The following is a 27,711-nucleotide window of genomic DNA, read 5'->3' as shown; positions in this document are numbered from 1 at the left end:
TACCTTCTCACAAGTGTCTTCCTTACTTTCTGGTGTAATCCTTAATTGCATCGATTGAAACATTTTGTGGTGGGTCAGTGTACATTTAAGCTTTTATGCATTTGTATTTAATTTTTTATGCATTTTGATTTTTTAACTACATATATGTAGCGGTATATCAGAGCTCTACTCGTATGATTTATTAACGTTAAGTGCAGCGTACAATTTGTCAGGTGCTGGGTGGGACACCAAAGAAAGTCGAGACTCGGTGAAGTTATTGACACTTAGTTAAGTGGGGGCACCGAGACACACACATATACACACACATCTGTAATGCAGCCTAATCGTCGATTTCACACTGAAGTCTTCGAACTAACGTTGCTTTTTTCACGTACCGCACACTACCGCATATCGACGAAGCGCTTCATGAAAGCGTTTTAAACAAGTGCCAAGAATCTGTAAAAAGCGTGTGGAGCCCGTGCTGTGGCGACTCCTCCTCGGTATGTCAGCCCCCCCCCGCACGTTATTTGCTCCATATGGTCCTGCTGACGTTCAGAGGTGGGGGGGGACTGTAGTAATTTGTCTCACTTGAAATTTGATTCAGAAGTTTGCAGTTACTTAAGAAGTTGGAGCTGAGGAGAGAGTGCGGACGAAATGGTGTCTGAGGAGCCGCTGCTACGCAGGAAATCCGAGGAAACCGTCTGAAACGTTCGCCAGGCGCAGCGCACACACACTTTTACACTTCGGACTTCCCGGCAGTTCACAGTAAGTGCATCACCATGCGTTTGTTTCAGAAAGAGGGATGCAGAGACACACATAGACGCACTGAGATTCGCACTGGATCTTTCCGTTCAACTCCGCTCTCTGGAATTTTAAATTGCGCTTTTGGCTGCTTTTAAAGTACACGTACGGAAATTAAAGGCTTCCCTTTTTTGCGATGCGCTGGGCTAAGTTCGTCCTTCTTCTTCTTGCACTTCACACAGACTTATTTCCTACACCTATCGTATGTATCGAGTACGTTTTTGGGCAAAATTATTAACGTCCTCAGAACATGGTAAAAAGATAAATGCAGTGTTTAGACACAGTTTTATTCTACTTAGACCGTTTTAATCGGCGATATTACTGTGCTTGTTTACCGACTGCAGCAGCAGTTGCGAGACGCCTTTCTGTTTGTTTGTACCGCGGAGGCAAGTATGAGAGATGAATAGCAGGCCTGCGCGCGGCGCTCCGCTGCCCCTTGACTGTGAGCCACTAATTAGAGCAGGCGGCTCCTCCCGGGCTGCCGCGCGCACGAGCCCGCCAATCGGGCCGGAGCTCCGCCGTAAACTCAGTTCCCAGATGTGCGTTTCTTCAACGGAGAGAAGGGGGCGGGAGTTGGGGGGGGGGGTCTGCAAAGCCCTGATGAAATAACCAGTTGTATAGATTTTCTGCAGAGCATCTTGACGCCCTGCATGGTCTTATAACATTTACATTTATTTATTTAGCAGATGCTTTTCTCCAAAGTGACTTCTAATGAACTCTATGTAGTGTTATCAGCCCACACACCTTATTCACCAAGGTGACTTACACTGCTAGGTACACTACTTACAATGGGTCACTCATACATACATACATAAGTGGAACACACTCATTGTCACTCACACACTGTGGGAGAACCTGAACAGCATGTATTTGCACTGTGGGAGTAAAGCAGAGCACCCAGAGGAAACCCACATAGACACGGGGAGAACATGCAAACTCCACACAGACTGAGCAGGGATCAAACCCACATCCTCTTGCACCACCCAGGTGCTGTGAGACAGCAGCGCTACTCACTGTGCCGTATGACATTATGCATCCTGTATATGATGATGATGATTATGCTTATGGTTAGTTTTACTATTGCTGTTGTGTAGCTATATTATTACGTATCCTAGGTGTCACCTATTATATTAGTTAGTTTGTTGCCTTGCAGTCTGAACGTCTTGGGCTCCAATCACGTTCCCGCTATAGCACCATAGATGAGGTACTTACCCTGAATTTATACATCAAAATACTCTCCTGCATAATTCGTTGTACAGTTGAGTGACATTATAAGGCTGCTTGGACAAATGACTCAAGTAAGTGAATGTTAATAATTAATAATCATAGTGGATATTATGGGGACAGCATGAAGCATTGTGGTTAGAGCTGCTGAATTTGGATCTGACGGTTGCAGGTTTGAATCCTCTAGTGAGATGCTTACCCTGGATTTCGCCAGTAAAAATTACCCAGCTGTAAATGGGTAAATTATCCTAATTTCCTTTGGAGAAAAGTAGGGAGCTAAATTAATATTTGTGTGTGATGTAAAGATTATTGTACTGAATTTTGTTGCTGATTAAGATCACGAAGCCACCACCTCTGGCACATAAACGAAGATTATCATACATCAACCCGTCGAATGTGAACGACCGGGCCATACTGAGGACAGAGCCTATCCCAGAAGCAAAAGACATGAGGAAGGATACACTGAATAGGATGCCAGTTTGTTGCCAGCAAATCACACACTCATTCTCTCGCGCATACACACACGATGGGCAAATTAGATTTAATTCTGTTGCTAAGTATGTATCTAGACAATTCAGTCTCTTTGCACGTTCTTTGTTCTGTTTACTCTGCTGGATATAGTCCTGCTTTTGCTGTCCTTTCTCTTTAGCTCTTTATATACAGATCTGGTCACCTTTATAAATCTCCTAGACACTGTATTGGTCTTACTACTGTACTGTCTGGATGTGTGTATAAAACACTGTCATAAACAGTTAAAATTAATAACTGCTTCTTTGCAATACAGGTTGTCTGGCCATGACATCAACAGGACACTTTGCCTCCAAGCGTGGGACTAAGGAGTTTGACAGTGTGAAGGAGTCTATCAGTGACATCATCAACCAGTTACAGGACATTGACCCAGCACGTTTATCCTTCTCCCCCTTCCTGGATCTGGACACCCAGATTTCCTTGGCACCAGTGTCTGATAGTCCAGAGTCCTCTGTAGAAGAGCTGCACTCTCCTTCTCACTCTGTGCCTGGTTCCCAGCACTCCTTGGAACCCCTGTCTGCAGGAGAACACCTTGATCGTAAGTGGATAAGTGGTTCTACTGTTTAATACAGTTAGTGTATTCCAAAGTTGATATGACTTTTATAATACTAGTTTTAGACTGAGTTTAGATTTTTCTCCATTCCATTCAGTGACAGTTCTCAGTTGTGATTAACAGAAGACTAAAAGCTGTTAATGTCTCCTCTGTTGGTTAGGAGGCAATTCATGCTGCAAGGAGACTTGCGATACCTTCTCGGAACAACCAAGGCGTATTTCCAGGAAGAAGGGTGCAGTGGTGGGGACTATGGTCAATGACCTCCATATGGTGACGAATTTAGAAGATTACTGTGACAATCATAACATTATTCCTGTACAAGCTCTTGAGGGTGGCATCCTCACGGGTAGGGATACAGAGGGGAGTCCCTTGGAGGCCACCAATCTAGATTCAACTGTCGATGAAGGCATCCCACTGATAAGGGCCCCGCCAGACTGCATTGAGCTGGCTGTGTGGGATTCACAAGAGCAGCAGGAGAGTGGAGCCACACTAGAGGCTGCAGACAAGGGGTGCTGCTCCTGCTCTCAATGTTGCCTGAGTGGCCGTGTTCCAGCAGCTTGCTCAGCATTTGCTGCCCTTCTGATTCTTCCTGGAATTTTGTATGCACTCTACTTCTACCTACCCCTGGATGCCCCCCACTGTCCTGATCTGGTCAGCCGACTGATCTTCACACTGCATTGCTGTATAGTGTCGGCTCTGCCTGTCTTGCTAGGTATGCTCATCTCCAAGATCTCTGATATTCCATAACTGTGTCATCCTTTTAACTATTGGAGGTTATGTGAAATACACCATTCAAAATAATAAAACACATCTGCAACACTTGAAGAAAATATTATGTGGTGCAGTCAGTAAATCCTAAAACTGGACACTGTGTAATGTTTCTGAGCTCTAATTTCTGATTACTGGCTTGAAACCATTGTAGTGTTACATGTGACCAGTCCAAGAACTTGGCTGTATCCCATATTTTGGTTCTTCATTTAAATTTGAGGTTAGATCTTTCTAGACTTGTAGTTATTTTATTTGCACATTTGTTGCAAACAATTCTGCGCGTCATCTTAATTCCCCTTCCCTTACAAAACTGTTTTTCTGGATTGGGATTAAGTTGTTGCAATACATTGTGAATCCATCTAAATGTGAATTAAGTGCAGGTGTTTTATTTCTTCTTAGTATAAATTGTTGCCACTCCATCTTAATTTGTTGAGTCTATACATCATGGTATATAATCGTCAGCAGAAATTGATGGTAATGTCAGATGTTCAGAGTCACACTATTTAGCAGCAAGATGGGTCACGGTACAAACACTGCTATAGCTATGGTCACGCTGTACTTATAAAATCAATGAGACTGGTTGCTCTCTTTTAGGTATGTTGTCCAGTGCTGTATGCCGGTTCTGTTCCGCATCCATGGATCCAGTGGGAGAGTGCCCTAGAAGATCCTTATTTCTGCAGTTATTTGTCACCTCATCCACTGAGCAGCTGTTCCTCTACACCCTTAATCTTGCTGTCATGGCAACATTCCTGCATCAAGATCAGCTAAAGGCTGTGCCTATTCTGTCTGGAATCTTTGTTGCAGGGAGGTAAGGGTAGCATGCGATTCAAAAATAAGAGAGTACAGTTATCACATATTCCTGGTCAGTTTATTTAGTTTTGAAACTGTAAAAACAAGCATTATGAATCATGTTTCCTCTCTTTCCCCTAGATTGGTCTACTGGCTCTCCCTTCATGTTTGCAGTGCCTGGAGAGGTTTTGGTTCAGGGCTCACTGTTTTTCCTCTTCTAGCTATGGTAGTCTTCAACTTGTACCATTTATTTGACCTAGCTATCAGGCAGTTTCTCCCTGAGTTGGAACACACAAACTCTCTCTTCCCCACTCCCTCTGCCTGGCCAATACACATACCAGGACAGATGGATTTCTTGCCTACAGGCTGTTCGGACACACAAAGCGGCAGAGGATACTGTTGAGCTTTGTCCTTTGGAAACTCAACGTGTTCCAGAAATCTTTCATTCCTGTGGTATATTGGTCTACAGCTTCGCACAGCTGCATGAAATACAAATAGAGCTAAGCTCCAAGCCAGTAAAACCTTAACTTAAGTGGCATTTTGCATACAAAGACTTTTTTTAGAATATTCTAGATCCCAGCTTCAGAAAATTTACTTTTTAATTTGAAGAAAACTGCAGCTAAACATATAATACTGTTGATTTACATTCCTGGTAAAGAACAAACTTAGTTTATAATCTGAACATTATTTGTTATGTTCAGATACACGCTTTAAAATAAACTAAAGTAACATTGTGTATATAGAAGGACAGAGAGAAGGACAGTTTAAGTTTTAGGATTTTTTAGGACCACTTACTGCACACTAAATTAACAAAACAAAAAATGTTTTTATTTACTTGTGACCAATTTTGTTCCTCAGTATGACACCAATGTACAAAAGTAAAGCTATATTAAAACAAATAAAACTATATGAATGACATACAGAAAATTGCTTAGACCTGTCAACAGAACCATGGTGACTTCAGATGTGCCAGTCAGAGTGTGTTTTATGCAGACTGGGTTTCCTCCAGGTTAAAAGTTGCCATCTCAATGTCTCTGACCTCACTGGCATAGCCACTCTGGCTCACCTGGTTCCTCGCTGCCGTTCGCGAGCGTATTACTCTGCTCGCTATCCACATGAGCACCCAACAGAGACATATGAGTGACAGCAAGCCCCCCACAAGAATGCCGAGCATGGTAGTTGACTGTTTCACGTCATCCATGATCTTGCCTCTGTGGTCCCAGGGGTAGACAACGGCGCTGCATGTTCCCAACTGAAGGTCCAAGGTGGAGTATGGGGGACAATCCAGGCAATTATTTTCCCATGGACCAAAGCATGTTTGACAGCTTTTGTGGCACGGCTGGCAAAGACGAATTGAGTCGGTGCTGTTACTGCCCCATTCGTAATAACGAGGGGGGCAGGAGACCAAGCAGATGTTCTCAAACTTGTATAAAGGATAGATGCATTCTGAATTAAAAATAAACAAAGAAGTTTCTCATTTAAGTAAAAACTCTCAAATGCATTGTAGTGTATTTTTATTCCCCTTGGTATTTAATTGGTAGTGGATTACTGAGCTTTCAGGCTTATTTTGATTAGTACAGTTTTAAATCAATGTTTGCATTTAATACTATATCCAAATCGTTAATAAGTTAATGTGTAGTCCAGAATATGAATAAGATCTCACAGGAATTCAAAACTGCAACGTAGAACTTGACAGAATAGAAAACAAGCATTTTTAATAAAAATAATTTAACAAAAGCTCGTATGCTTTCCAGTGTTACATTCTAAGTCATAGACTTTATGGCAGACAGCGATATGAATATGCTAAATTCAAAAACCAAACCACCAGCAAAATGCCACTTTAGATCCACATGAATACCTTTGTCAGCCAAATCTGATTTTAACTCTACAACAAAAATGTAAATGTTTAAACTATAAATATTTACGAAATAAAAATATGCTCCGATTATGCCTATGATATTGTTTATAATGTGTTAGTAAAAGCTACATATTGATGACAGGATACCTGAAAAAGTCCAATCACAAATCTGTAACAAAATGGACTCATAACATAAGCTACTGTACCTGCTGCAATTTCCTACCTTTACAAGTACCATCGGAATTGAGAACTGAACACTGCTGAACCACTGCGCGCTCTGTGCGACGTCCTCTCATATTCTCCTCTGTCCCATAAAGCTGTAGTTGGAACTTTGACAAGATACCTAAGGAGGTATGAAATGATGACAACATCAGCCATGGTGGAAAAGTGTAATATCCTTGTAAATTGATACACACATTTCACATCCTTTTGGATTTAATTTATAATTTTTTGCAGCTAATCAAGTAAGACGTACGTTCATTTTCAGTAAGCCCACAAAAGCTGATTCTTCCATTCAAGTAAAATGAATCTTTTTTTAATACATTTCCTGTTATTTTAAGTTGAGTCTGGAAAAAAAAGTTCTCATTTACCTGTGCTGGACCAGCCTCTGATATTCACTATTTTGAGGGCCCATTCTCCACTGGGTTCCTCGTCCCAGGCGTGCGTACTCATGAAGGCCCAGTTGGTGTATCCCTTATGAGATTTATCAAGAGGCCTGAAGATGAAGGAAGCTCATCTTCGTCACCGAAACACAAGCTAGTAAACTGTACAGTAAATTCAGAGAGCAGCTGTTTAAACACAGTCGGGGGGGCTGTCAGTGACCTATGAGCTGCTCAAAGACACATAACAGTAGCCGGCTTGGTGTGGTGTGACTTGCAACATAAATGCTGGCTAGTGGAAATTTAAATCACTTCAGTTTATTTTTATAGAGCACTCTTCTCACACAGTGACACAAAGCGCTGAACAAAGGATCAAGAGACATAATAGTAACCGATAAAAGTTCAGCCATACATTAAATGACTATAATCTATACTGTAAGACAACTAACCACGGAGGAAAGGAAAACAAAAAATGATTCTTTGGTGGTCCTGGGCATTCTAGAAAGAGAAATAGTGCCAGTTGTTACAGCTAACAGAAGCAAAGCTATACAGCTCTTTATGACACTGCTAGTCATTAGAAGCTAATAAGCTGATTCATAAATAAATCTAAAAAATAATGTTTTTTGGAAGGCATTGTGGTACAGGCAGGAAGCAATTAAGTACAAAATGTCACTGGAGCTGAAACACTTGAAATGAACTCTGTGAGAAGCACTATTTTTCTTAAATCTGAAAAGATTTAGTATAATTAATACTTATACAAAAGCTATTATTTCAAAGAGTGCAGTTTAGCGTTAATCCTGTAGCACTTGCCTGACAGTGGTCAAGACGGAGGGTGTTCCCGAGGGGCTCATGAGAACAATAATCAGATCTCCACGTCGGATGTAGCTCAGTGTGAGTCTTGCTTGGATATGTTCCAGCGATGAAATCCAGTTTCTGGTTCTCAGGCATGCTGTCACATTCCACTTCAGCACTAAATCCCCATGTAGTTCACTAGCAGACAGCGAGACATTCAGTACCAGCCAGTTATACAAGAATCCCAGAGAATTAATATTTGTCAATGGAAAAATTCACCTCCACTTGAACAATTTTAGAGTAGCCATGAAGATCAAGAAGAGGGCATTTTCCACGGGGTTGAAAAAGAGATGGACAGCTTCAAGACGTACTCCAATTCCCTCAATTAATGAAGGTTAGCGGCCCAACAATTTTAACCATACTAAAAGCAATTTTTTGGAAAGTTAAGTCCTCCCAACAAAAGCGAGGAAGCCAATTGCTTCCAATATAGCATGGATTCTCATACATTTTGATTTGGTGCTTTGCTTTTTTTTGGTCTTTTCTCATTTATCATTTAATTAAAGATGTTTAAAAGGCCAACATCCTCAGCTTTCTTTTTTCTGTCTTAGAATAAAGACCTATTTGTTAGGAAACTACTGTCCTGCACTCCTCTCTTGTCTATGTTCCCACTTCCACCCCCAACAGACCATACATTGGAAAATACAATTTCTATCTAAAAACACAAAATGAAACTATGATTTTCTTTACAGGGGTCTGGTGATGACATCAATGAGGCACTTCCTTTGAGGTCTAACAGGTTTCCATTTCCTGGCCAGGTCCACAAACATCCCAGCGTCGAGCAGTCCAAACCCGTAATAATGGCTAACTGGAACAACAATGTATTTTAAAGTCATTTTTTCAGCATCCCTTCATTTGTGTTCATTCATGATTCTACAACGCACGAGTATTATTTCATAATTGTTGCTCTTCAATAATTGGCTGTACTCTAGAATCACGTCTGCATCCAAATCTCTCCTTCTGTTCATGTAAAGCTCTCAGTGTATTGTTCTCTGATGTAAGTTGCTTTGGAGATAAGCATCTACTAAATGTATAAATGTAAAGAAGTATTACTTAAAGTATTTATATGTAACTTCACCTGTATTTCTAGATACCCCAGTTCTCCCCAGTAACTCTTTTCATGCTTCCAGCCTCACCAGGTCTGCCTGCTCCATTTATATGCCAGTCATTCACTCGCAGATTTGCTGGTCTGGAAGCTCGAACTGTGATGTGCTGCACGTCACGCCAGGTCAGTGTAGGGCTGTGGGTGTGACCAAACTATATTTATTTTGTTGTTGGTTTTAACCACAGAGGAACTGTTTTTTTTATCATTCTTTGGGAGTGGTTACTTTGCCTCTAAAGCCAGTGCGATGATCCCAGCAGCCAAAGGGGCGGATGCAGACGTTCCAGTATGAGATGAGGTACAAGAGTGCCGCAGGTCTGTTGTGACCTGTAAAACAGGGAAAAGGAGCGTATGAAATAAATGAGCCATGGCCTTAAAACAGGGACACGGAAGCTAGGGGACTGTGCTCTCTATGCTCTGATGGGAAATGCTTGTTGAGTTCTGAGTCAGGCAAAGGAGGTGTACGTTATCTGTTAAGAAATAATTCACTTTTAAGCACTCTTTTAAAACAAAATATAATATTATAAATTCAATATTATAAATGTATTAAACGCATAGACACATATTACATATACATTTATATGTATATAGAGAGAGAAGGGAAAAGAGAGAAACAATAAGTAAGCATTGCTCTCTTGACAGAAAATACAGATGTGACAAATACTGCACTCATGGAACAGAATGAAACGTAGAAAAGAAGGGAAACATTTTACAGTTTTGCGGTGATGCAGGCTGCCGCCGCTGTAGGTAGTCGTTAGAATGGCGGAACAAGGCTCACTGTAGACAGGCACAGTTCCCCTCTCTGTGGCACTGCTGACAGACAGTGTGTAAATGCTATTGACATAACCATCAAGGTTACAGTTGTCATAGTTGATGCCGCCATTCCCAGAGGCCCAAACATATATCGAACCCAAACCTCCACGGCCCTGTAAAATAAAATTTCATTGAGAGTAAAAGCTTTGCATAATTGAAAAAACTCTATCAATTTCTCATTCTCATAACCTCAGATTAAAATTCAGGGGTAAATTCAGCTCGTGCAGCAGTCTTTTTAGAGCATGACTATCAAGCCATACATTGTTTATGCCTCTGATGAAAGCCTCCTGGGTCAAGAAGCTTGGCCCATCCACAATCTTGCCATTGTCTTCAGGTCCCCAACTGGCACTATATATATCAATATGCTGTTGGTTGAAGTTTAGAGACTTGGCCTCTATTAGGTCAGTCAAATGACCATCCAACATCCGAACCCCTAAGTACCAAGGTAAAAACAATACAGCCATGAGAACAAAAACAGTATGACACTGACTCTTCTCATGATTAGAGCTCATGTTATCATGTAACCACCAGTATTCCAATAATTGCCCATCAACTGAATATTCGATTTATCTATTGCTAAAAAAGAAATGGATTGCTGCCCACTGTTGATCTTCATAAGGTGATTAATTTACTATTTCTTTCCGGAATAATATACATAGAAAATTCTGTGAAATCACCGCTTGCCTCCGATCTTAGCTTGAAATGCTACCCCAACTCCACACACTCCATTATTTGCCACAGCAGCCACTTGTCCAGCACAGCGTGTCCCATGACTACATGGTATGGGACCAAAATCATTGATTACAAACACATATTTAACTGTATTGTTAGCTGTATTGTTTGAAATGTATACAGATTTGAATCACAATAAATTAACTATGAATTGCAGTTCCCAGTATTGTTAATTACAGTTACCTGTTTTCATTTTTTAGTGTGTATCGAGGTTCAGGGTTGTCATCATTATCATTCATGTCATAGCTGGCCTGTGGGTCCTAGGAAAATAAAGGTCCAGGACAGACTCTGTTTGTGATTAAGGAACAAAAGGGTCCCTCTTTTTAACGATCAGACCACATTGTTTACATTTGCTGTGAACTCACATAGTTGCCCAAAATATCTGGGTGACTCTTCTCAATGCCGTCATCTATGACTGACACCACTACCCCTTTTCCTGTGTATCCTAAAGCCCAAGCTGACACTACATTCAGCTCAAAATCTTCACTCTTCAGGAGAAAGCATTTAAGAAAATTTTGAGTATTAAAAAAATCTAAACATTTAATATTTAAACATGCCACTGTTTTAAACATTTTGATAGCAGGGAAAAAATAATAGTAAAATTAAAGTGGAAATGTAAGTACCAAATACCACTGGTATTTAAAAAGAGGATCATTAAGTCGGAAATTCTGCTGCCTTTTCTTTCGTATTCTCCTGAACTGCTGGGAGAAAAAAAATACCTGAAAAATGAAGGTAAAGCAACAAACATAAGTGTAAATGTAACGTCATGTAGAGTATTTATAGCCCCTGGAGAAAACAGTTATTTGCAGGTTTTATTTCTGTGTTTCACCTCTGGATCCTTCTTGAGCCGCACATTATACAAATAATGGGGCTGTAATGATTGTCGTGGGACCCTCAGGTGCATCATGTGGTAGTAGTCGTCATCTGCAAAGACCTAACAAAGTCTGTTATTCTATATGTCACACCAACCCACTGCAACAAACATATATATTATAATTTAACTGTTTGGGGTATTACCTTGCCAAAGTTAAGGAATCCATGTTTCCTTGTCAGTCTTTCAATATTCTCAGGTGTTCCTTTCATAAGAACTGCCCAACTATTAGTATAAACGTGGCTCTTTGCAAAAATACTACAAAGAGCTATCAAAAACCAAATTAAATCCATATTTTCTCTTTTCTCTTGACTATTTTTTACATTGAGATGCTTTTAAAAAGATATGGCTAAATTAATTTGAGCAGATCCTTGTGTCAGTGTAGTAAGAAGTTCCAGTACCACCACCAACGACTTACAAAAACCTGAGTGCCAGGTGGAATAGGATGGAATAGTCTGCCTCTTCAGCCTTGGACTGTTTCTACATAAAGATAAACTTTCAGCTCATGTTATTTTCTGGTCAGTGTGCAGGAAAATACTATTTCACTTCTAAAAAATTAATTTTGATTGCGTTCGGGTGGTTGAAAATTGAGCGACTGTCTTAATAGTACCGCAGTATCTTGTCTGTCCAAGACTATTTCACTTAAATACATTGGCTTCTGAGCTTAAGAAAAGTCCTAAAACCAAGTCTGCTCGCAACTCATTTTGTTCATAACTCCTCTATTAGTCAATAAAAGCTTAATAATACAGACCTCACTCAATTTACTTATTGGTTAGGTTTTGTAAAAATCTTGGCTATAGCTGTAATAATTACTATAATAACATATATAGCCAATAATGTAGTTAAAGTCTCTACAAACTCCCAATTAGTCTCCACTGTTGACTGATTCCGAACAATATGCAATGCTCCTTCACATCTTCACATCACTGTCAACATTGTTTATTGTCTCCACTCTGGTCTCCATGGTAACAGGTCACCTTTTCTTAGTGGAGGTATTAGAATCACCATCAGTGAACAGCTCCGTGATGCACGAAAAACAACACAAATGAAATAAAAAATAATTTGTCAGTGCTGTGATTGTGCCAATTAAACCATGGTTCCACCTCTTACTTCTGGATGTAATTATATGACACATAACGTCACACAGCCCATGAAGTTGCCCCCCATGAACAAAAACAAATCTATGTTTCATTACCACATTGTTTATTCTGTTTTGTGCCGTTCAAAGCACGATTCTGTCTCTTATACTTTTCATATACTTTTGATTTTAATAATGATATTAATTAATATTATACTATTTCCAGACTTGGGGGTGCAGTGGCGCAGTGGGTTGGACCACAGTCCTGCTCCCTGGTGGGTCTGGGGTTTGAGTCCCGCTTGGGGTGCCTTGCGACGGACTGGCGTTCCATCCTGGGTGTGTCCCCTCCCCCTCTAGCCTTATGCCCTGTGTAACCGGGTAGGCTCCGGTTCCCCGCAACCCCGTATGGGACAAGTGGTTCTGAAAATGTGTGTGTGTGTGTATTTTCAGACTGCTGTCTTTTACCTGTGTTCAGGTTATACCACTTCCCTCTCATTTCCATTTGTAATTGGCTTAAAACAATTGTTGTTTTATATGGAATAATAGAGGACATGGGTGCCATATACATAATTTACATAATTGTTATTGTCTATTGATAAACTCAGCAGGCCAAGTAAAACCCCACAAATTAAAATGCCTGTTTTTTGGGAGGGGTCATATTGTTACTGGAGCATTTTAGGGTAGGTACCTTGCTCAGCAGAATTACAGCTGGAGGTGGAATTCATGCCTACAACCTTTGGGTGCAAAGGCAGCAGCACTAACTACTACACTACCAGCAGCTGTCCCTCAGTTTAAGTTAAAAAGTCAGGGCAATGGATGCAATGCATGCCCTCTCACTATAAAGTGTACAATTATAGTTTAAATCACTTGCCAGCAGACTGGAGGTGCGACATTTTCTTATGTTGCGAGAAATAGAAGAGTGATTCCATTGAAAATATTGGTCTCTAGTTGTACTGTATACCCTTTGAATTACTTACACATGCTTTAATAGAACCTTCCTCTAGGAGCGCTGTGCTATTCCCCCACCACGAAACAGATAGACTTTTATTTTGACAACACTTTTCCTCGGGTATCTACCGGAAGTGGTTTTTTCTGTGGCGATTAATCTGTCGCACCTAAGACAGTGCAGCTTCGTCTTTCGAGCATGGCGAACTTCATCGGTAAGTCGAAATTTTTAACGATATAATACGCTCAGCTGGTGTTGCTTGTTTACGATTACGTTTAGTGACCGAACACTATCACAGCCCTACTGCGGAAAAGTATGGGCTAAATCATTCATTGCAACCGCACGGAACACAGAGTCTGGACGGTGGATGTCCGGCGGTTGTTTATGTAATGCTTATTCTACTTAAGCTTTAATTTTGACATTTCACCTTGTGGCTCGTCCGACCTGAGACGGGCGCGCGGGATGAGGACGGTGTGGCACGGGAACGGGACGGGAAGGGGATCGCGAGGGTGTGTGTGGTTCTAAACCACTAGTGTGCGTTCCTCCAGCTGCGCATTTCCGCAGCATTTTTTCAGCGACACCGTTTTCTTATTGACCTTGACTAAGCGGTAAGCCTAGGCTTGAGCTAGTTGTAAGGGCTCATTCTGGAGCGCTGATAATTCCCGGGATCTCCATTAACGAGCCAGTGAAGTGTCCGTGAAGGATTAATTTAAACCAGTCCAGTCGCACCCCGGCCTCAGTAATGTGAAGTACTAGTAGTACCACTCCACACAAAGTAGATTCTGAGCAAAGAAAATTGCATGATTTACACAGCCTTTTACACGCCGGTCATAGGTAATGTGAGTTCAGCTATTATTTTAGTATGGTATGGTAAGCCGCTTCAAGCTTTTCAATCAGCATCCCAGGTAGGTACGCCAAGCAGTTTACACTACGAGTACTGAAATACACACAGCAGTTGCCAAGTTCTTCACACACCAGCACGGACGGTATCCTGGCAGGACTCTGTCAGAATTTTCTTCTAAGCCATTGTGTGACCATTACAACTTTTACTTTCTGCTTTAGAGCCATCATTACTACTAGTAAAACCCCTTTAAAGTCTTCACTGACTGCATGCACCATCTACAAGGTGGAACAAATATTGTATCACTTTGCAAAGGGTGCCTGTGGCTGGATCTACAAATATTGTTCCAGAATTAGTACATTAGTTTACACCATAGGATGCTGGTCAGAAGTTTGTAACGAACAAGCTTTCCCAGACTATAGTGTCGCATGTTATCAGTTATGTATCTTAGTGTGAATGTGTATAATCATGAAAAGCCAGTTACTATACAGTGAAAAGCCTCAATCCTTGCATAGTGACATGGTTCATTCTTATTAAAAACAGGTTTCTTACCAAGCAAGACAGAACGTGCGCATTTGTTATGTAACGAATATTAAGTTGGCTTCACGAAAGCTTTTAATTTTACACATTTATTTAATTCATTTAAATGTCAAAATTAAATAAAATCCTGTGGGGTTTTTCTGAAGAATGTATATCCTGGTTTAGAGAATAGATTTGAGAAGAGTTAATAGCTGCCAGTTCTTTTTTTTTTTTTTTTTTTCCTTCGCTGATTTCATTCATTGTGCTTTCAGTTACTCAGCTCGCCAAGTGTGGGTCCTTCTCTTTGAGGTAAGGACATATGGATCTGTGTACGTGACTGCACGTGTCATTCTTGTCCTTTTTAAATATCGCTTCTGTTTCTGTTCTGTTTGGTCCTTTCTTTGCAGTCGCTGAAAGTTGTCCATTTCCAAGAACTCCCATAGCCTCAGGATCACAGTTATGATTTAGTTAGAGATGATAAGCAGAGGATTTTAACTTATTTTTTAGTTAACTAAATAGATTACACAGATTAAACAAATTGTAGATTAAATAGATTAAACAGTATCAGTGACATAAGTAATGTAGTTATAGGAATACTAGCAGTTCTGAAAAAGTTACATTTGCAATTTGTTATATTTGTAAATAATGTCATTTCATTAGCAAGCATTATTTGCGCAGGGGATAACCTATTATTTTCTTTCACAAGACCCACTTCAGCATTTGTTATTCCGAAGAAGAGTATTCATCAGAGTCCAAGAAATGAGACTTCAAACAGGTAAGAAAAGTTAGCTGATCTTTACTGAATCTTTCTTTAACTGCTTCAGGTTTAGCAGGTTCTACAGTAGGGTTTGAGTGGTCAGACGATTCTTTCCCTCCACTTCAGCCTGGTTCCAGCAAGAGAGAAAAGCACTGCTGTGGCTACCAAGACATCGGCTGTGACCAGCAGCAAGGGGGAATACGTCATCACAAAGCTGGATGATCTGGTCAACTGGGCACGCAGGGTGAGGGCTCAAGCTGCTTAGTGTGTGTTATCTTGGAAAAACTTACTGCAGAATTTAAACGATCAATTCATAATCTTTTCATTTATGTTTGCAATCTTGTTGGAGGAATAGGTAGTGATGTGTCAGAGGGTCCTATAGCAGTTAAGGACATGGAATAGCTACCTCAAGGTTGCTGAATCAAAACCCACTCCCTACTACTGCTGTAGTGAGGAAGCTGCTTAATCTGAAGTGCTCTGGTAAAACACCCAGTTGTCAAAGTGGGCCAGATACTGTAAGCTGGTTTGATAAGTGTGTCAGCTGAACAATTTATTTATATTGGCTTATTTGAAAGTAACAGTAGATTAATGAAGATGTACCTTTGTTTGGAAGTGTATTCTGTTTTCATGTATTTTTGATGAAGTGTGTGTGTGTGTGTGTGTGTGTGTGTGTGTGTGTGTGTGTGTGTGTGTGTTCAATAGAGCTCTCTGTGGCCTATGACATTTGGTCTTGCCTGCTGTGCTGTGGAAATGATGCACATGGCAGCACCACGTTACGACATGGATCGCTTTGGAGTGGTGTTCAGAGCCAGCCCAAGACAGTCTGATGTGATGATTGTTGCAGGGACCTTGACTAATAAGATGGCACCTGCACTCCGCAAGGTAATGTTTGTCACAATAACTAGGATGTGGTAACACGCATGCAGCTTAAAGGTTATCCATTTCAACCTAGTGCTTGAAATGTGGCCTTTCTTGTTTAGTTTAAGTACTTTGATTTTTTATTTATTTATTTATTTATTTTAAATGAGGACCGTGAATCATGGAATTTGGAGTTATTGTATATGAAAGTACATTTAACCATAATTTATAATTTCATATGAATTCTCTATAATATCCGTCCATTAGCAATAACTGCTTGTTCCGTGCAAAGTTGCTGTGGTCTGGAGCCTGTCCTGGATGCACAGGATGTAAGTCAGGGTACACACTGGATGGGATGCCTGTTGTTTTATGGGTGAATTGAAAACCCTAAACTGCCCGTAGTGTGTATGTGTCAGTGACTCAATGTGTTATATTGCTCTGTTCTGCTGTATAAATGGGTAAAACATTGTGGGAAATTAAGTGTAGTATATCTAGCATACTGTATGTCACTGTGATTAAAGGTATCAGGTAAATGCTAGTAAATAATCATTCTAAGTTGCCTTGGAAAAAAGTCTCTGCTAAATGAACAGATGATATGGAAATGAAATACGCTGTAAAAATGTATTCTGGGACATCAAATTCTTTCCATTTGGAACATTCGTTTATGGGGGAAGATTTTTGTAAGCTTAGTTGACTAGAAAATCTTGGCTAATTCATAATGCCTGGTTTTCCTTACATTTCTTACATTCTACTGCTAGAATTTGTTCCAGATGTATGACTTTTTTATATGCCCTATATACCACTTGTTTATCCAAATGTTTTTTTTGCATTTATTTAATAGTATTATAACTTGTGTCATAATTCTCTCTTGATTTATCCAGGAACTCCTGTAGTTTTTCACTAAATTACAGTGTAACTTGCATATCATCATTCTATTTCTCATAAGCCTTGCTGTGCATTTTGTGCGTTCTGTATGGTCATGTGTCTTTTTTCCTCCAGGTGTATGACCAGATGCCTGAGCCAAGATATGTGATTTCAATGGGAAGGTATAGTGATGATTTGCCAAATATTTAACTTCTGATGTTCGGACTTGACTTAAACGAGTGTGACAAAATGGCTCTGGTTTACAGGGAATTTTATTGGTAACTTTGTTTTAATACCATCACATGAATCACACACCTTACACATCATATGTATATCTTTATCAACAGTTTTTTTTGTTGTTCTATACTTTAGTTAGCTCCTTTAGTGTTCATATGAAACTTGAAGTACTGTTTTTGATGTGTGCAGCTAATATTGTAACCATGTAATAGAAAATATACTTGAAGTCAGTTTTGTTGAGTACATTTTACTGTGGTGTTATACTGTAGTGTATTAGGCTTGTCTCAACATTAAGCCAAAAAATTGTATGTAATTAGTTTACCATATACTGCCCAAGGCATATGGTACCATAAGCTTGTATTTATGTAAAGTACTGAATACTTATGGACAATAACTTCTTATACATTTAAAAAAAAATAAACAGGAATCTAATACAGTAAATCAGTACACATTGTATGGTACTGTATATTGTATTAATACGTTTACCATTTGTGATAAGTAATTAGTGATTTGTAATTTCAGTGGCACTGTGATGCACTCAGCATTATTCATGCATAGAAATCAATTTTTGCTTTTTTTTCTGCACAAACTTGTAGTGGATACATGCATAAAACTGAGTTAAATGTGTGAATGATGCAACTCCACTGTGTATTAAGGCAGCGGGCAGCATTGCAGGTGGAGTGACCCAGTTGTGTAATCCCTGCTCCAGTCATTATCCTAAATTGCTTCTGAGATAGTTGGTCAGGTGTTTAAATGCCTACACAACTACAAGTTGCTTAGGATAAAAACCTAACATTTTAAGTCACTCTGAAGAAAAGTGTGGGTTAGCAATTAATAAAAATGTGTGTGAGAGATATATACACACTCACGAACATATTCCATGTTATAAGTATTATCTCCTCGATGTAAGTGTAAGATGTATGCCCCCTAGTTGATGTCTCTCCTACGGTCTCCTGCAGTTGTGCCAACGGAGGGGGCTATTACCACTACTCCTATGCTGTAGTCCGAGGCTGTGACCGCATTGTCCCAGTGGATATTTATGTTCCAGGTAAGAGATACTAGGTATTAAGCAGTGCCTTTCATAAGCTATGTCTGTATTGTTTTTCACTGAGTGTGCAAAAATGAAAACCTGTAGCATTGATTTAAACAGTTTATATTTGAAAGCTGCTTCTATTTGTGTAGCTGTCCCTTTAAGAGCATGACAATCAGTCTGTTGGTTATTCATTCATAACCTCTCCAAAACTGATCATAATGTTACCGCTGGTAATATCTATCAGTTAAAATCCATCTGTGGGGGGGAAGGGTAAAATTTCTTTTATACAGAACTATTTGGGGGGAGGGGTGCTTGGGGTGCCTTGTGACAGACTGGTGCCCCGTCCTGGGAGTGTCCCCTCTCCCCTAACCCTGCGTTCTGTGCTGCCAGGTTAGGCTCTGGCTCACCACGACCCTGCTTGGGACAAGCAGTTTCAGTCAATGTGTGTGTGATAACTATTTGGAGTGGTAGCATTTTCATTTCCTTCCCCCCCCCCTCTTCCCAGGGTGCCCACCCACAGCAGAAGCTCTACTTTATGGCACTCTGCAGCTGCAGAAGAAGATAAAGCGGGAGAAGAGACTGAGGATATGGTATCGGAAATGAGGAAGCATTTTCTCACTCAAGCAAATCTGTACTTATGTAATTTTCTCCTCTGAATTGACCACCACTAGGTCACTTTGACCCATATGGGGCTTTAAGTTTGTATTGTAATAAATCTATATTGTACATTGTGCTTGTGCTTTCACTTCACACATTTTTGTTGTGGGAATGGTTTAGTGAATTTCCTAGGTCATAAATGAGCTGCTGAACAGTCTGAAGTCTAGTGACTTTTCTACATTTTTTTCCCCAAAATGCATGTTTTTCAGTGTTGATTATACATTTATTCATTTAGCAGATGCTTTTCTCCAATGCAACTTCCAATGAGCATGATGTAGCTATAATGAGTTACTCATGAATACATCAGTGATACTCATACTATGGGTGAACCTGAACAGCATCTCTTTGGATTGTGTGAGGAAACTGGAGCAGCTGGAGGAAACCCATGCAAACTCCACACAGACTGCACAGCGATTTAACCCATGTCCTCTTACCTTTGCTATGATTAGCAATGGTCTAGAAACAAATATTCAGCAGTTCAGTTAATCTCACTGAATTAGCAGGGCAGTGATTTATTCAAACTACACTGTGCTTCTGGTGTGGGCTTCAGCCCACCACAGTCGTGCACTGGACAAGCCAGTATTCACAATGGACATCTGTTTTGATGTAGAATGCTTTACAGTGAGTGAAACATCCAGGAACAAAGTCTTAATGATCCATGACCTCTAAATTTGGCATTTATTCAGATACACCAAAGGAGAGAAGAATTGATTTATGTGATGGATCTAACAAATGTCACCCCTGAGTTTGTAGTATATATCTAAAGGAGAAAAATACAGTTTGTCACAAAGGACACAAACATACAGAACGGTAGGAAACATAAGGAAAAAGGTTAAAGTGGTGGCAGAAAACTGAAGCAGGCATTGCTAGCTTCAGTCTTTTACAATGGTAGGTGTTATCATCTTACAGAAAGCATAGTATTTACACTCCTCCGGAGGAATGATATCCAACAGTGTAGTGGTAATTTTCTCTTTCTTGAAGCCAGCCTGAATTAGGTGAGGCACTTGAGTTTCCTAAAATCAATGTAAAGATGAGAAGTTAATACAAGATTTATCATACCTTTATACAGTCTATTGCCCAGTATGCAGTATGAAAAATACAACAGTACTTGAACGGGAGCTTAGTAAAGGGTGGGAGTCATACACATTCTGGTTTGACCTTACTCTCACTAACCTGGAACATTTTTTCAATGTTATCATACTTAGTCTTCAGCAGTTCACCCCAAGATGTTAAGTTGCAGTAGGTGAGGACACCACCCGGTTTCAGCAGCCTGTGTGCATGTGACTGTCAACAGATTTTTGGATGTTAGGCCAAAAAGAGCTGGGTTATCAGCATTTTAATATACAGTGGGGGGTGGCATTGGAGCTAATATTAAGTTAAAGGAGCATCACAATTACATAGGAAAGGACCTGGCCTTGACACCATATGACTGAGTCCCAAGAGAACTTACTGTCACACACATGGGAAACATTCAAGCTGCGTTTAGAAAAGTGAATGTAGAAATACAAATATTGCAGGAACTACTACAAAGAAAATGATAGCATGGTATCCAAAGAACAATAGTTCCCTTGTCTGGAACAAAAAAAAAATTGTATCAAGATGTCTGTGGGCATGACAAGGATTGGCTTTTCATTGTGAAGTTGTATGTTTTTATTTTGTATTCTGCTGATTACTTTTTCTGCTCCAAGAGGTGCCAATCTTAATGGAATGTTAATTATGTTCAAGTCAATTAAATTTATTGTTATAGAGCACTCTTCTCAAGCAGTGACACAGAGCACTTGAACACAGGCATAAGGCAAAGAAATATCAGAAAAAAAGACACGACTACAGACTAGTGTAACAAATGCTTTTATAAAGCTATAAGTATGCCTATTGGCCACAGAGGAAAATTATGTTCCATTTAAACATTTTTAGTAATGATTTACCTTGATGAAATCAAACTGGTGAGTGTGCCAGGTTTCTTCAGACAATGGATACGTGTCATACAGAATACCTGCATTTGAATATTAAAAATGCAACTTACTAAAGAAAAAACTGACAATTGTAAATTCAAGGGAAAACCATTTTTCATATAAAACAGTACTAGCAGAAAGCTATTGTCACTGGTGTAGGTGCTATGGGGACAGCTGGTAGTGTAGTGGTTAGAGTTGCTGCCTTTGGATCCAAAGGCTGCAGGTTTGATCCCTACCTCCTGTTGTAGGACCCTTGAGCAAGGTACTTACCCTAAATTTCTCCAGTAAAATTACCCAGCTGTATAAATGGGTATGTAATTGTAACCTTAACACTAAGCTGCTTTGGAGAAAAGAGCCAGCTAAATGAATAAATGTAAACTAGAAATAATGAATAAGCCTCACCATCAAAGTGTCCATCAGGCAGTGTAGGAACAACAGCTTCCCACAAGCCTTTCAGAGGAACTATCTAGAAATGCAGAAATACAGATAGTCAGTTCCAAGAGTTATGTCAGTAGGGTCATCTCAGCAAAGTCTCAAGAGCCTTATAGTCAGAAGAAATCTTCACCTTGTGTGGCTGTTCCTTAGCCCAGTTCTGCAACCTCTGGAAAACACCATCATTGCACTCAATGATCCAGTGTTCCTTGATGGGAAAGGATTCAATCTTGGTGGCAGCAATTGCCATTCCGAAACCAATTTCAAGAACCCGCCCTCCTGTAAAATAAAAACACTACTTGCAAACACTTTTGAGAACAAAGTAGATGAGCAACAGGTAATTTACCACATTTATCAGACAAACATTTTCTTACTGTGGCATTTTGAAATGGTTCATTGTCAATACACAAGTGTAAAAGTGCAGTGTACAGCAGAGGCGAGGAGCACATGCCATCAAGCAGGGGCTGCTAGTGGGAGAGGAACAAGTTGTGACAGCCTGGTCCATGAAGTTCCACAAAGCAGCCTTTTGGAGAAGTGTAAAAATAGACTGCTGTGGCCCTGGGAAAGCCAGGGAGTGCCCTGTCAATGGCAGCTGTCAGAGCTCTTCCCAAACTCTCAGTGCTGTAGTAAATAGTACAGAACTTCACTTGAAAAGTTACAATCAAGCATTCTTCCAAAGTCCCCTCGACCCAGGGAATGATTTCAGGATAAAACTTCACAAGCGGTAGCTTTCTTAAATTTAAAAGACCCCACAGTTATACATTACACGAAACAATCTTTTCACAGGTGACCTTTCTGTAAGTAACGCCACCGCTTGTCCCAATATGACAGGGCGCGGAGATCTCGACATGTCAGTAGTAAGTCAGTTATGGTTGCACTTCACGCGGGGCGAACCGCACCTTTTGGGCGGTAAATAATCACCGGGGGGTGTAAAAGATGGTGCGAAATATTTTTCCTTCTGTTTTCACTTGACTAAAACCTTTTGGCCCGACTGCAGCAGCAGGTGCCGAGACGAGAGCAGCGAGGTAGTTTTACAGCGGCACTGCGGGAGACACGGGTCCAGAAGAGCGCGCGCGCGGCTCGTCACCGCGAGCTGAGGCAACCGGACAAACGGGTCATCGAAAAGACGGTGCACAAGATAAGAAAGAAAGAGCAGCATTGCTGCGGGAGTCGCGCACCTCTGGAGGCGGCCGCGGTGGCGAGCTCGTGCATGTAAGGGGTCTCCCAGCGCTCCATCACCGGCTTGCCCAGGATCGCGAGGTGTGTGTCCGCCTCGTTGTACTGAGCGTCCGCCTCCGTCCAACCCGGCTTGCAGTCCTCTCCTTGCGAGAAGATCGGCTCCGCTGCGCTCATCGTAGACTGAACCGAAAGGGCGTGGATGACCCCAAAAAAAAAAAAAACAAACTGTGTTTGGGGAAGAAAGCAGCGGAGAGACAGGAGAAACGAAAGACTGGAAGAAGTTGTGCGGCCGAGGGCGGTGAAAGAAGGGGCGTTCCAAGGCCGCGGAGATTTATATTTGAGCGGGAGTGCTGATCTTGCACGTTTTCCGCGGGGGTAAATAAAGTATATCCTTCAAGCTGCTGATAACTGTAAGTCTTCAGCGTTCGACCCGAACACGTGACAACGGGAAAAGTTCCGCACCCCCCTAACCCATCATCGTAAATCGGAGCTCGGTTCGCACACAGCGCTATAACAAAGTACAACGGGCAGCTACTATATACACTTGCAGCGAATTCAAAAATCAGCTCCATACTGATACTGGCGACTTCATGATGCTGAAAGAGTCACTGATTAACTTAGAGCTCATATGCACTTTAGCAAAAGAGCAGGTTGGCTTATCGCAGTTGATACTCAAGTTACACAATTTGTGAGCCGGTCTTTCTAGGAGCCTGCAGTAGAAATGTTGAGTTTTTTACATTTATTTATTTAGCAGACACTTTTCTCCAAAGCAAGTTCCAATTAACTCTATGTAGTGTTATCAGTCCACACACCTTATTCACCAGGGTGACTTATACTGCTAGATACACTACTTACAATGGGTTGCTCATCCATACATCAGTGGAACACACTCTCTCTCTCTGTCACTCACACACAATGGGTAAACCTGAGCAGCATGTCTTTGGACTGTGGGAGGAAACCAGAGCACTCAGAGAAAACCAACACAGGGAGAACATGCAAACTCCACACAGACTGAGCAGGGATTGAACCCATATCCTCTTGCACCATCCAGGCACTGTGAGACACCAGCACTACTCACTGTGCTGCTGTGCCACCGTGCCACCCCATTTACTCTCATGTTTGATGTAGCTGGCCTAAGATGTTGTGCAAAAGAACTGCTACTGTAGTGGTTAGAGTTGTGGCTTTTGGCCCCAAAGGTTGCAGGTTTGAATCCCACCTCTGACTGTAGTACCCTTGAGTAAGATATTTACCCTAAATTGCTGCAGTCAAAAAGAAAAAAGCTGGCACTTAAGTTGCTTTGGAGAAAAGCTTCAGGTAAATATAGGCTATATCTAACATACAATAACTTGTAGGTGCAAAGAATGGGTTGCTGGTAGTGTGTATTACAAGTTTATCCCCAGCTTCTGTGTCAGTTTGTGGATTTTTTAAAACGTATGAATTAATGGCCTTAATGGTCCACAGAATGTGCTGACCAAAGGCTGCGAAGGGCCAGCTTTGTAGCACATCACAGAGGGAAGTCACTCACACTTGTTCACTCACATACTATGAGCAATTTAACGCGCATCAAAAACTATTATTATTATCATCATTACTGTTATGTTGTTGTTCTTATGTTATTAGTGTTTGAGGAATGGCACCCATGTGAACACAGAAGGAATGTGCAGAGTCCTTGCAGACACAGCTGGTGCTAGATGTGAACTTACAGCCCACAGCACTAGACCAAGAGTTTTGCACATGCATTTTTGGGGACAGGTGCTACGTCTGGAAAAAGGATCTCCCCTGGCTCCACTGTACACATCCATCTCAAAATCGATAGCTGAGTCAGCGAAGGGGCAGCTGCCCGTTTTGTGTTTTATTAACAAAGATTCTCTCAACATTATGGAATTTCATAAAAGAGATTTTAAACAATGTGACAGTAGCTATAAATTTAAATGAACCAATTGAATGTTTGATGAAGGATATGATCTTTTCTAATATATTCTGTACTGAGGCTGTTCTAACCTGGCCTCAGAAGAAAGGGCAATATCCTGAGTAATATTGGTAACACATGGAAGAAAAGAGAACTGTCAACCTATAACAAGGTCAGATTTAACAAAAACGTAAAACGTCTTTCACACCACAGTTGTCTTTTATCCTTTTAAATGTTTTTGTTAATAGTTTTTGTTTAGGAAGTTTTGATGCAAAATGATTTATGTCCAAAAGTAAGTGAAAGTGTCATTTAAAGGTTTAAAAGTTAAACCTGTAAATATCACAAAACAGTAGTGAATCTCTGAATAGCTGTGACTTCACCAAGTTGCACTGGCTGGTAAGTTACTTCTCGCCATTAGGTGGATGTCTTTACAGCAGGCTCACACACACACACACACACACACACACACACACACACACACACACACACACACACACACACACACGCTGGCTGAAGCCGCTTGTCCCGAGCGGGGTCGCAGCGAGCCAGAGCCTAATCTGGCAACACAGGGCGCAAGGTAGGAGGGGACACACCCTGGACCGGACGCCAGTCCATCGCAAGGCACGAACCCCAGACACCCCAGAGAGAATGACCCAGCCAAATCCACTGCGGCAGGCTATAGCTAATAGAACATTATAGTCGTCACGTGATATATTTCAAACTGCATCCATTTAGACAGGTAACAAAAGGCAGTGATGCTGCGCTCGCCGGTCACATACACATTAATGTAACAAGGCTGGCTGGCAGTGTCTGGCTGGTGCAATATAATGTGCTAGGGACGATCATACCCAAAAGGTGCAGTTGGATATTTCTAAAGTTTTCATGTTGTGAAATTAAAAGGTGTTATGTATGAAAAATGTCTACCTGCAGGAGGACACTGAGATGAAGAGGGCAAAAGGCATGTTCTCGGGCAGTGGAACAACTCTGACTGTGTATGTGACAGCTTAGGGTTGTGGCTGTCACTCATTAACTCCGAAGAGAGTTATTAATTAATAACGAAACAGTGCAGGTGAGCGATTTTAAATCAATGGCATAATGAATAAACAGACATCTGAGGAATCCTTATAAATAGAGGCAAAGGGAAATCTAAAAGTCATATAAGAAATCGTTGTAATCAATAATTGTAAATGTGGGCTGTGTCCACTGCAGTAGACAGGGGTGTCCAACAAATGTTCTCATGGGTCACAGTACATTACATTTATGGTGTTTATAGTAGGGGGTGTGGTGGCGCAGTGGGTTGGACCGCGGTCCTGCTCTCCGGTGGGTCTGGGGTTCGAGTCCCGCTTGGGGTGCCTTGCGACAGACTGGCGTCCCATCCTGGGTGTGTCCCCTCCCCCTCCGGCCTTACGCACTGTGTTACCGGGTAGGCTCCGGTTCCCCGCGACCCCATATGGGACAAGTGGTTCAGACAATGTGTGTGTGTGTGTGTGTGTGTGTGTGTGTGTGTGTGTGTGTGTGTGTGTGTGTGTGTGTGTGTAAAATCAATAATTGTAAATGTGGGCTGTGTCCACTGCAGTAGACAGGGGTGTCCAACAAATGTTCTCATGGGTCAGAGTACATTACATTTATGGTGTTTATAGTAGGGGGTGCAGTGGGTTAGACCACAGTCCTGCTTTCCGGTGGGTCTGGGGTTCGAGTTCCGCTTGGGGTGCCTTGTGACGGACTGACATCCCGTCCTGGGTGTGTCCCCTCCCCCTCTGGCCTCGCGCCCTGTGTTGCCGGGTAGGTTCTGGTTCCCCGTGACCCTGTATGGGACAAGGGGTTCTGAAAATGTGTGTGTGTTTATGGTATGCATAGTATATATTAATTTGAGCAAGGTACTTGCCCTAAAATTACTCCAGATATAATTATAATAAATAGAATTACAATATCGAATTTATTATACTGATATAATAATTATAATAATAAATTATTAATAGTACAGTTTGTTATATCAGTAGAATTTAAATTCACTTGGATCACAGGATAATACAGCTGAAGTTATTCACAAAATTTAAACTCTGCGCACACTAGCTGGTAACAGCGAGTTAGAGAATAGCAGAGACTGGACCATACTGTCCCAGTTTTGCAGCTCAGCGGGAGTTCAGAGCATGTTGTTCAGGTGCAGCTAGGCAGGTAGTGGCTGTAGTTCTGTTTCGTGCAGTTGGTCTGCGTAAGCTGTGCTTTTATGATTTTATGACAAACCTGCACTTATTCATTAAAATGAAGAACAAATGAATGAATTTAACTTCTTAAGGCACATTGAAAGACCTTGACACAAAACATATACACATTTTCCAAATTTCAAAACCAGTTTGGTCAAGGCATCCAAGGTAAAAAAAATGAATTTAGGAAGAGAAATCCTTATAAGAACATGTCCTTCCAGTTCAGAATCAGTGGTCAAGGCGAAGCTGTGCAGTATCTGAAATTATCCTCAAGAATTCCAAACCAGTTTTGGATTTCACTTTTTGCCAGTGCATATTTATATGAGCAAATGTCCTCCAGGATGAAGCATGTGAAGTGCCTGGTGACATCGCAAATCATCAAAAGTCTTCTGGAGAGTTTGGTTTTTTGGTGGTGCTACTTCACCCCTCCCGCCTGACATCGAGAGTCTTCTTTGTGGGAAGCAATGCCAAGTCTTACATTGAAATATTGGTTTTATTTGTAAAACAAAGTTTCTATCATCACATTAATAAGTAACTTTTATCGTAATGATATTATGTGTCTTGCTCATTTTTTCTAATTAAATTTTTTAGATTAGACTCTTGAGATTCAGTGTGTCACTTGCTGTGACTCTCCAGAGAGTAGACATGGCCATGTGTCTCAGCAGCGCACTACTCGGTCATAATGAAACAGAATCGCTCCAGAAGAGAGCGCTGTTTCAAACTGTTATTTAACACAGTATCTCCCGCAACGTGCCCGTCAGCTTTTGTCGTGGTGGAGG

General features: G+C 41.0%; 4 protein-coding genes across 5 annotated transcripts; 2 read left to right on the top strand and 2 right to left on the bottom strand.

Moving 5' to 3' along the window:
- The first annotated feature begins 535 nt into the window (after positions 1-535).
- LOC108930542 (transmembrane protein 79-like) lies at positions 536-5,618 on the top strand. Of its 2 annotated transcripts, none has more exons than XM_018745826.1 (5): positions 536-744; positions 2,789-3,070; positions 3,246-3,797; positions 4,448-4,661; positions 4,784-5,617. In XM_018745826.1, exons 2-5 carry the CDS (start codon positions 2,800-2,802, stop codon positions 5,043-5,045), a joined length of 1,299 nt encoding a protein of 432 aa, XP_018601342.1. In that variant the 5' UTR covers positions 536-744; positions 2,789-2,799; the 3' UTR covers positions 5,046-5,617. The 2 variants fall into 2 exon arrangements, with proteins under 2 accessions (XP_018601342.1, XP_018601343.1); XM_018745827.1 differs by lacking the exon at positions 536-744 and adding an exon at positions 903-930 and having other exon boundaries at positions 4,784-5,618.
- A 6-nt stretch (positions 5,619-5,624) lies between these two features.
- On the bottom strand, positions 5,625-11,499 carry LOC108930528 (proprotein convertase subtilisin/kexin type 4-like). The gene is made up of 13 exons (XM_029254788.1): positions 11,425-11,499; positions 10,961-11,083; positions 10,779-10,855; positions 10,548-10,636; positions 10,124-10,296; positions 9,764-9,976; positions 9,277-9,377; positions 9,085-9,188; positions 8,639-8,756; positions 7,910-8,089; positions 7,091-7,215; positions 6,724-6,843; positions 5,625-6,088 (listed from the first exon to the last, which is right to left on the bottom strand). Exons 1-13 carry the CDS (start codon positions 11,497-11,499, stop codon positions 5,628-5,630), a joined length of 1,959 nt encoding a protein of 652 aa, XP_029110621.1. The 3' UTR covers positions 5,625-5,627.
- Positions 11,500-13,616: 2,117 nt separating this feature from the next.
- Positions 13,617-19,583, top strand: ndufs7 (NADH:ubiquinone oxidoreductase core subunit S7). The gene is made up of 8 exons (XM_018745828.2): positions 13,617-13,704; positions 15,123-15,159; positions 15,557-15,625; positions 15,734-15,851; positions 16,310-16,489; positions 17,465-17,511; positions 18,526-18,614; positions 19,105-19,583. The coding sequence occupies exons 1-8, from the start codon at positions 13,689-13,691 to the stop codon at positions 19,200-19,202; spliced, it is 654 nt and encodes a 217-aa protein (XP_018601344.2). The 5' UTR covers positions 13,617-13,688; the 3' UTR covers positions 19,203-19,583.
- A 332-nt stretch (positions 19,584-19,915) lies between these two features.
- Positions 19,916-23,232, bottom strand: gamt (guanidinoacetate N-methyltransferase). Its single transcript, XM_018745841.2, has 6 exons — positions 22,819-23,232; positions 21,774-21,919; positions 21,611-21,674; positions 21,182-21,249; positions 20,430-20,540; positions 19,916-20,269 (listed from the first exon to the last, which is right to left on the bottom strand). The coding sequence occupies exons 1-6, from the start codon at positions 22,991-22,993 to the stop codon at positions 20,129-20,131; spliced, it is 705 nt and encodes a 234-aa protein (XP_018601357.1). The 5' UTR covers positions 22,994-23,232; the 3' UTR covers positions 19,916-20,128.
- Between the last annotated feature and the right edge of the window lie 4,479 nt (positions 23,233-27,711).

This window comes from Scleropages formosus, chromosome 9 (assembly GCF_900964775.1).
Source record: "Scleropages formosus chromosome 9, fSclFor1.1, whole genome shotgun sequence".
NCBI lineage: Eukaryota > Metazoa > Chordata > Actinopteri > Osteoglossiformes > Osteoglossidae > Scleropages > Scleropages formosus.
The sequence above is the reverse complement of the archived record's forward strand: the minus strand, read 5'-3'. Positions and strand labels throughout refer to the sequence as shown.

Excerpts from the sequence above, each read along its gene's own strand:
- LOC108930542 (XM_018745827.1), top strand. The coding sequence starts at position 2,800 with ATGACATCAACAGGACACTTTGCCTCCAAGCGTGGGACTAAGGAGTTT. Across the intron at positions 3,071-3,245 it reads TGCAGGAGAACACCTTGATC|GAGGCAATTCATGCTGCAAG; the intron begins GTAAGTGGATAA and ends TCTGTTGGTTAG. Across the intron at positions 3,798-4,447 it reads GGCTCTGCCTGTCTTGCTAG|GTATGTTGTCCAGTGCTGTA; the intron begins GTATGCTCATCT and ends GCTCTCTTTTAG.
- LOC108930528 (XM_029254788.1), bottom strand. The coding sequence starts at position 11,499 with ATGCACCTGAGGGTCCCACGACAATCATTACAGCCCCATTATTTGTAT. Across the intron at positions 11,084-11,424 it reads GGCTCAAGAAGGATCCAGAG|AGTGAAGATTTTGAGCTGAA; the intron begins GTGAAACACAGA and ends TTTCTCCTGAAG. Across the intron at positions 10,297-10,547 it reads ATTTCAAGCTAAGATCGGAG|GGGTTCGGATGTTGGATGGT; the intron begins GCAAGCGGTGAT and ends CTTGGTACTTAG.
- ndufs7 (XM_018745828.2), top strand. Across the intron at positions 16,490-17,464 it reads TGGCACCTGCACTCCGCAAG|GTGTATGACCAGATGCCTGA; the intron begins GTAATGTTTGTC and ends TTTTTCCTCCAG. Across the intron at positions 18,615-19,104 it reads AGTGGATATTTATGTTCCAG|GGTGCCCACCCACAGCAGAA; the intron begins GTAAGAGATACT and ends CCCTCTTCCCAG.
- gamt (XM_018745841.2), bottom strand. The coding sequence starts at position 22,993 with ATGAGCGCAGCGGAGCCGATCTTCTCGCAAGGAGAGGACTGCAAGCCG. Across the intron at positions 21,250-21,610 it reads GCCTGATGGACACTTTGATG|GTATTCTGTATGACACGTAT; the intron begins GTGAGGCTTATT and ends ATTCAAATGCAG. Across the intron at positions 20,270-20,429 it reads ACATTGAAAAAATGTTCCAG|GAAACTCAAGTGCCTCACCT; the intron begins GTTAGTGAGAGT and ends CATTGATTTTAG.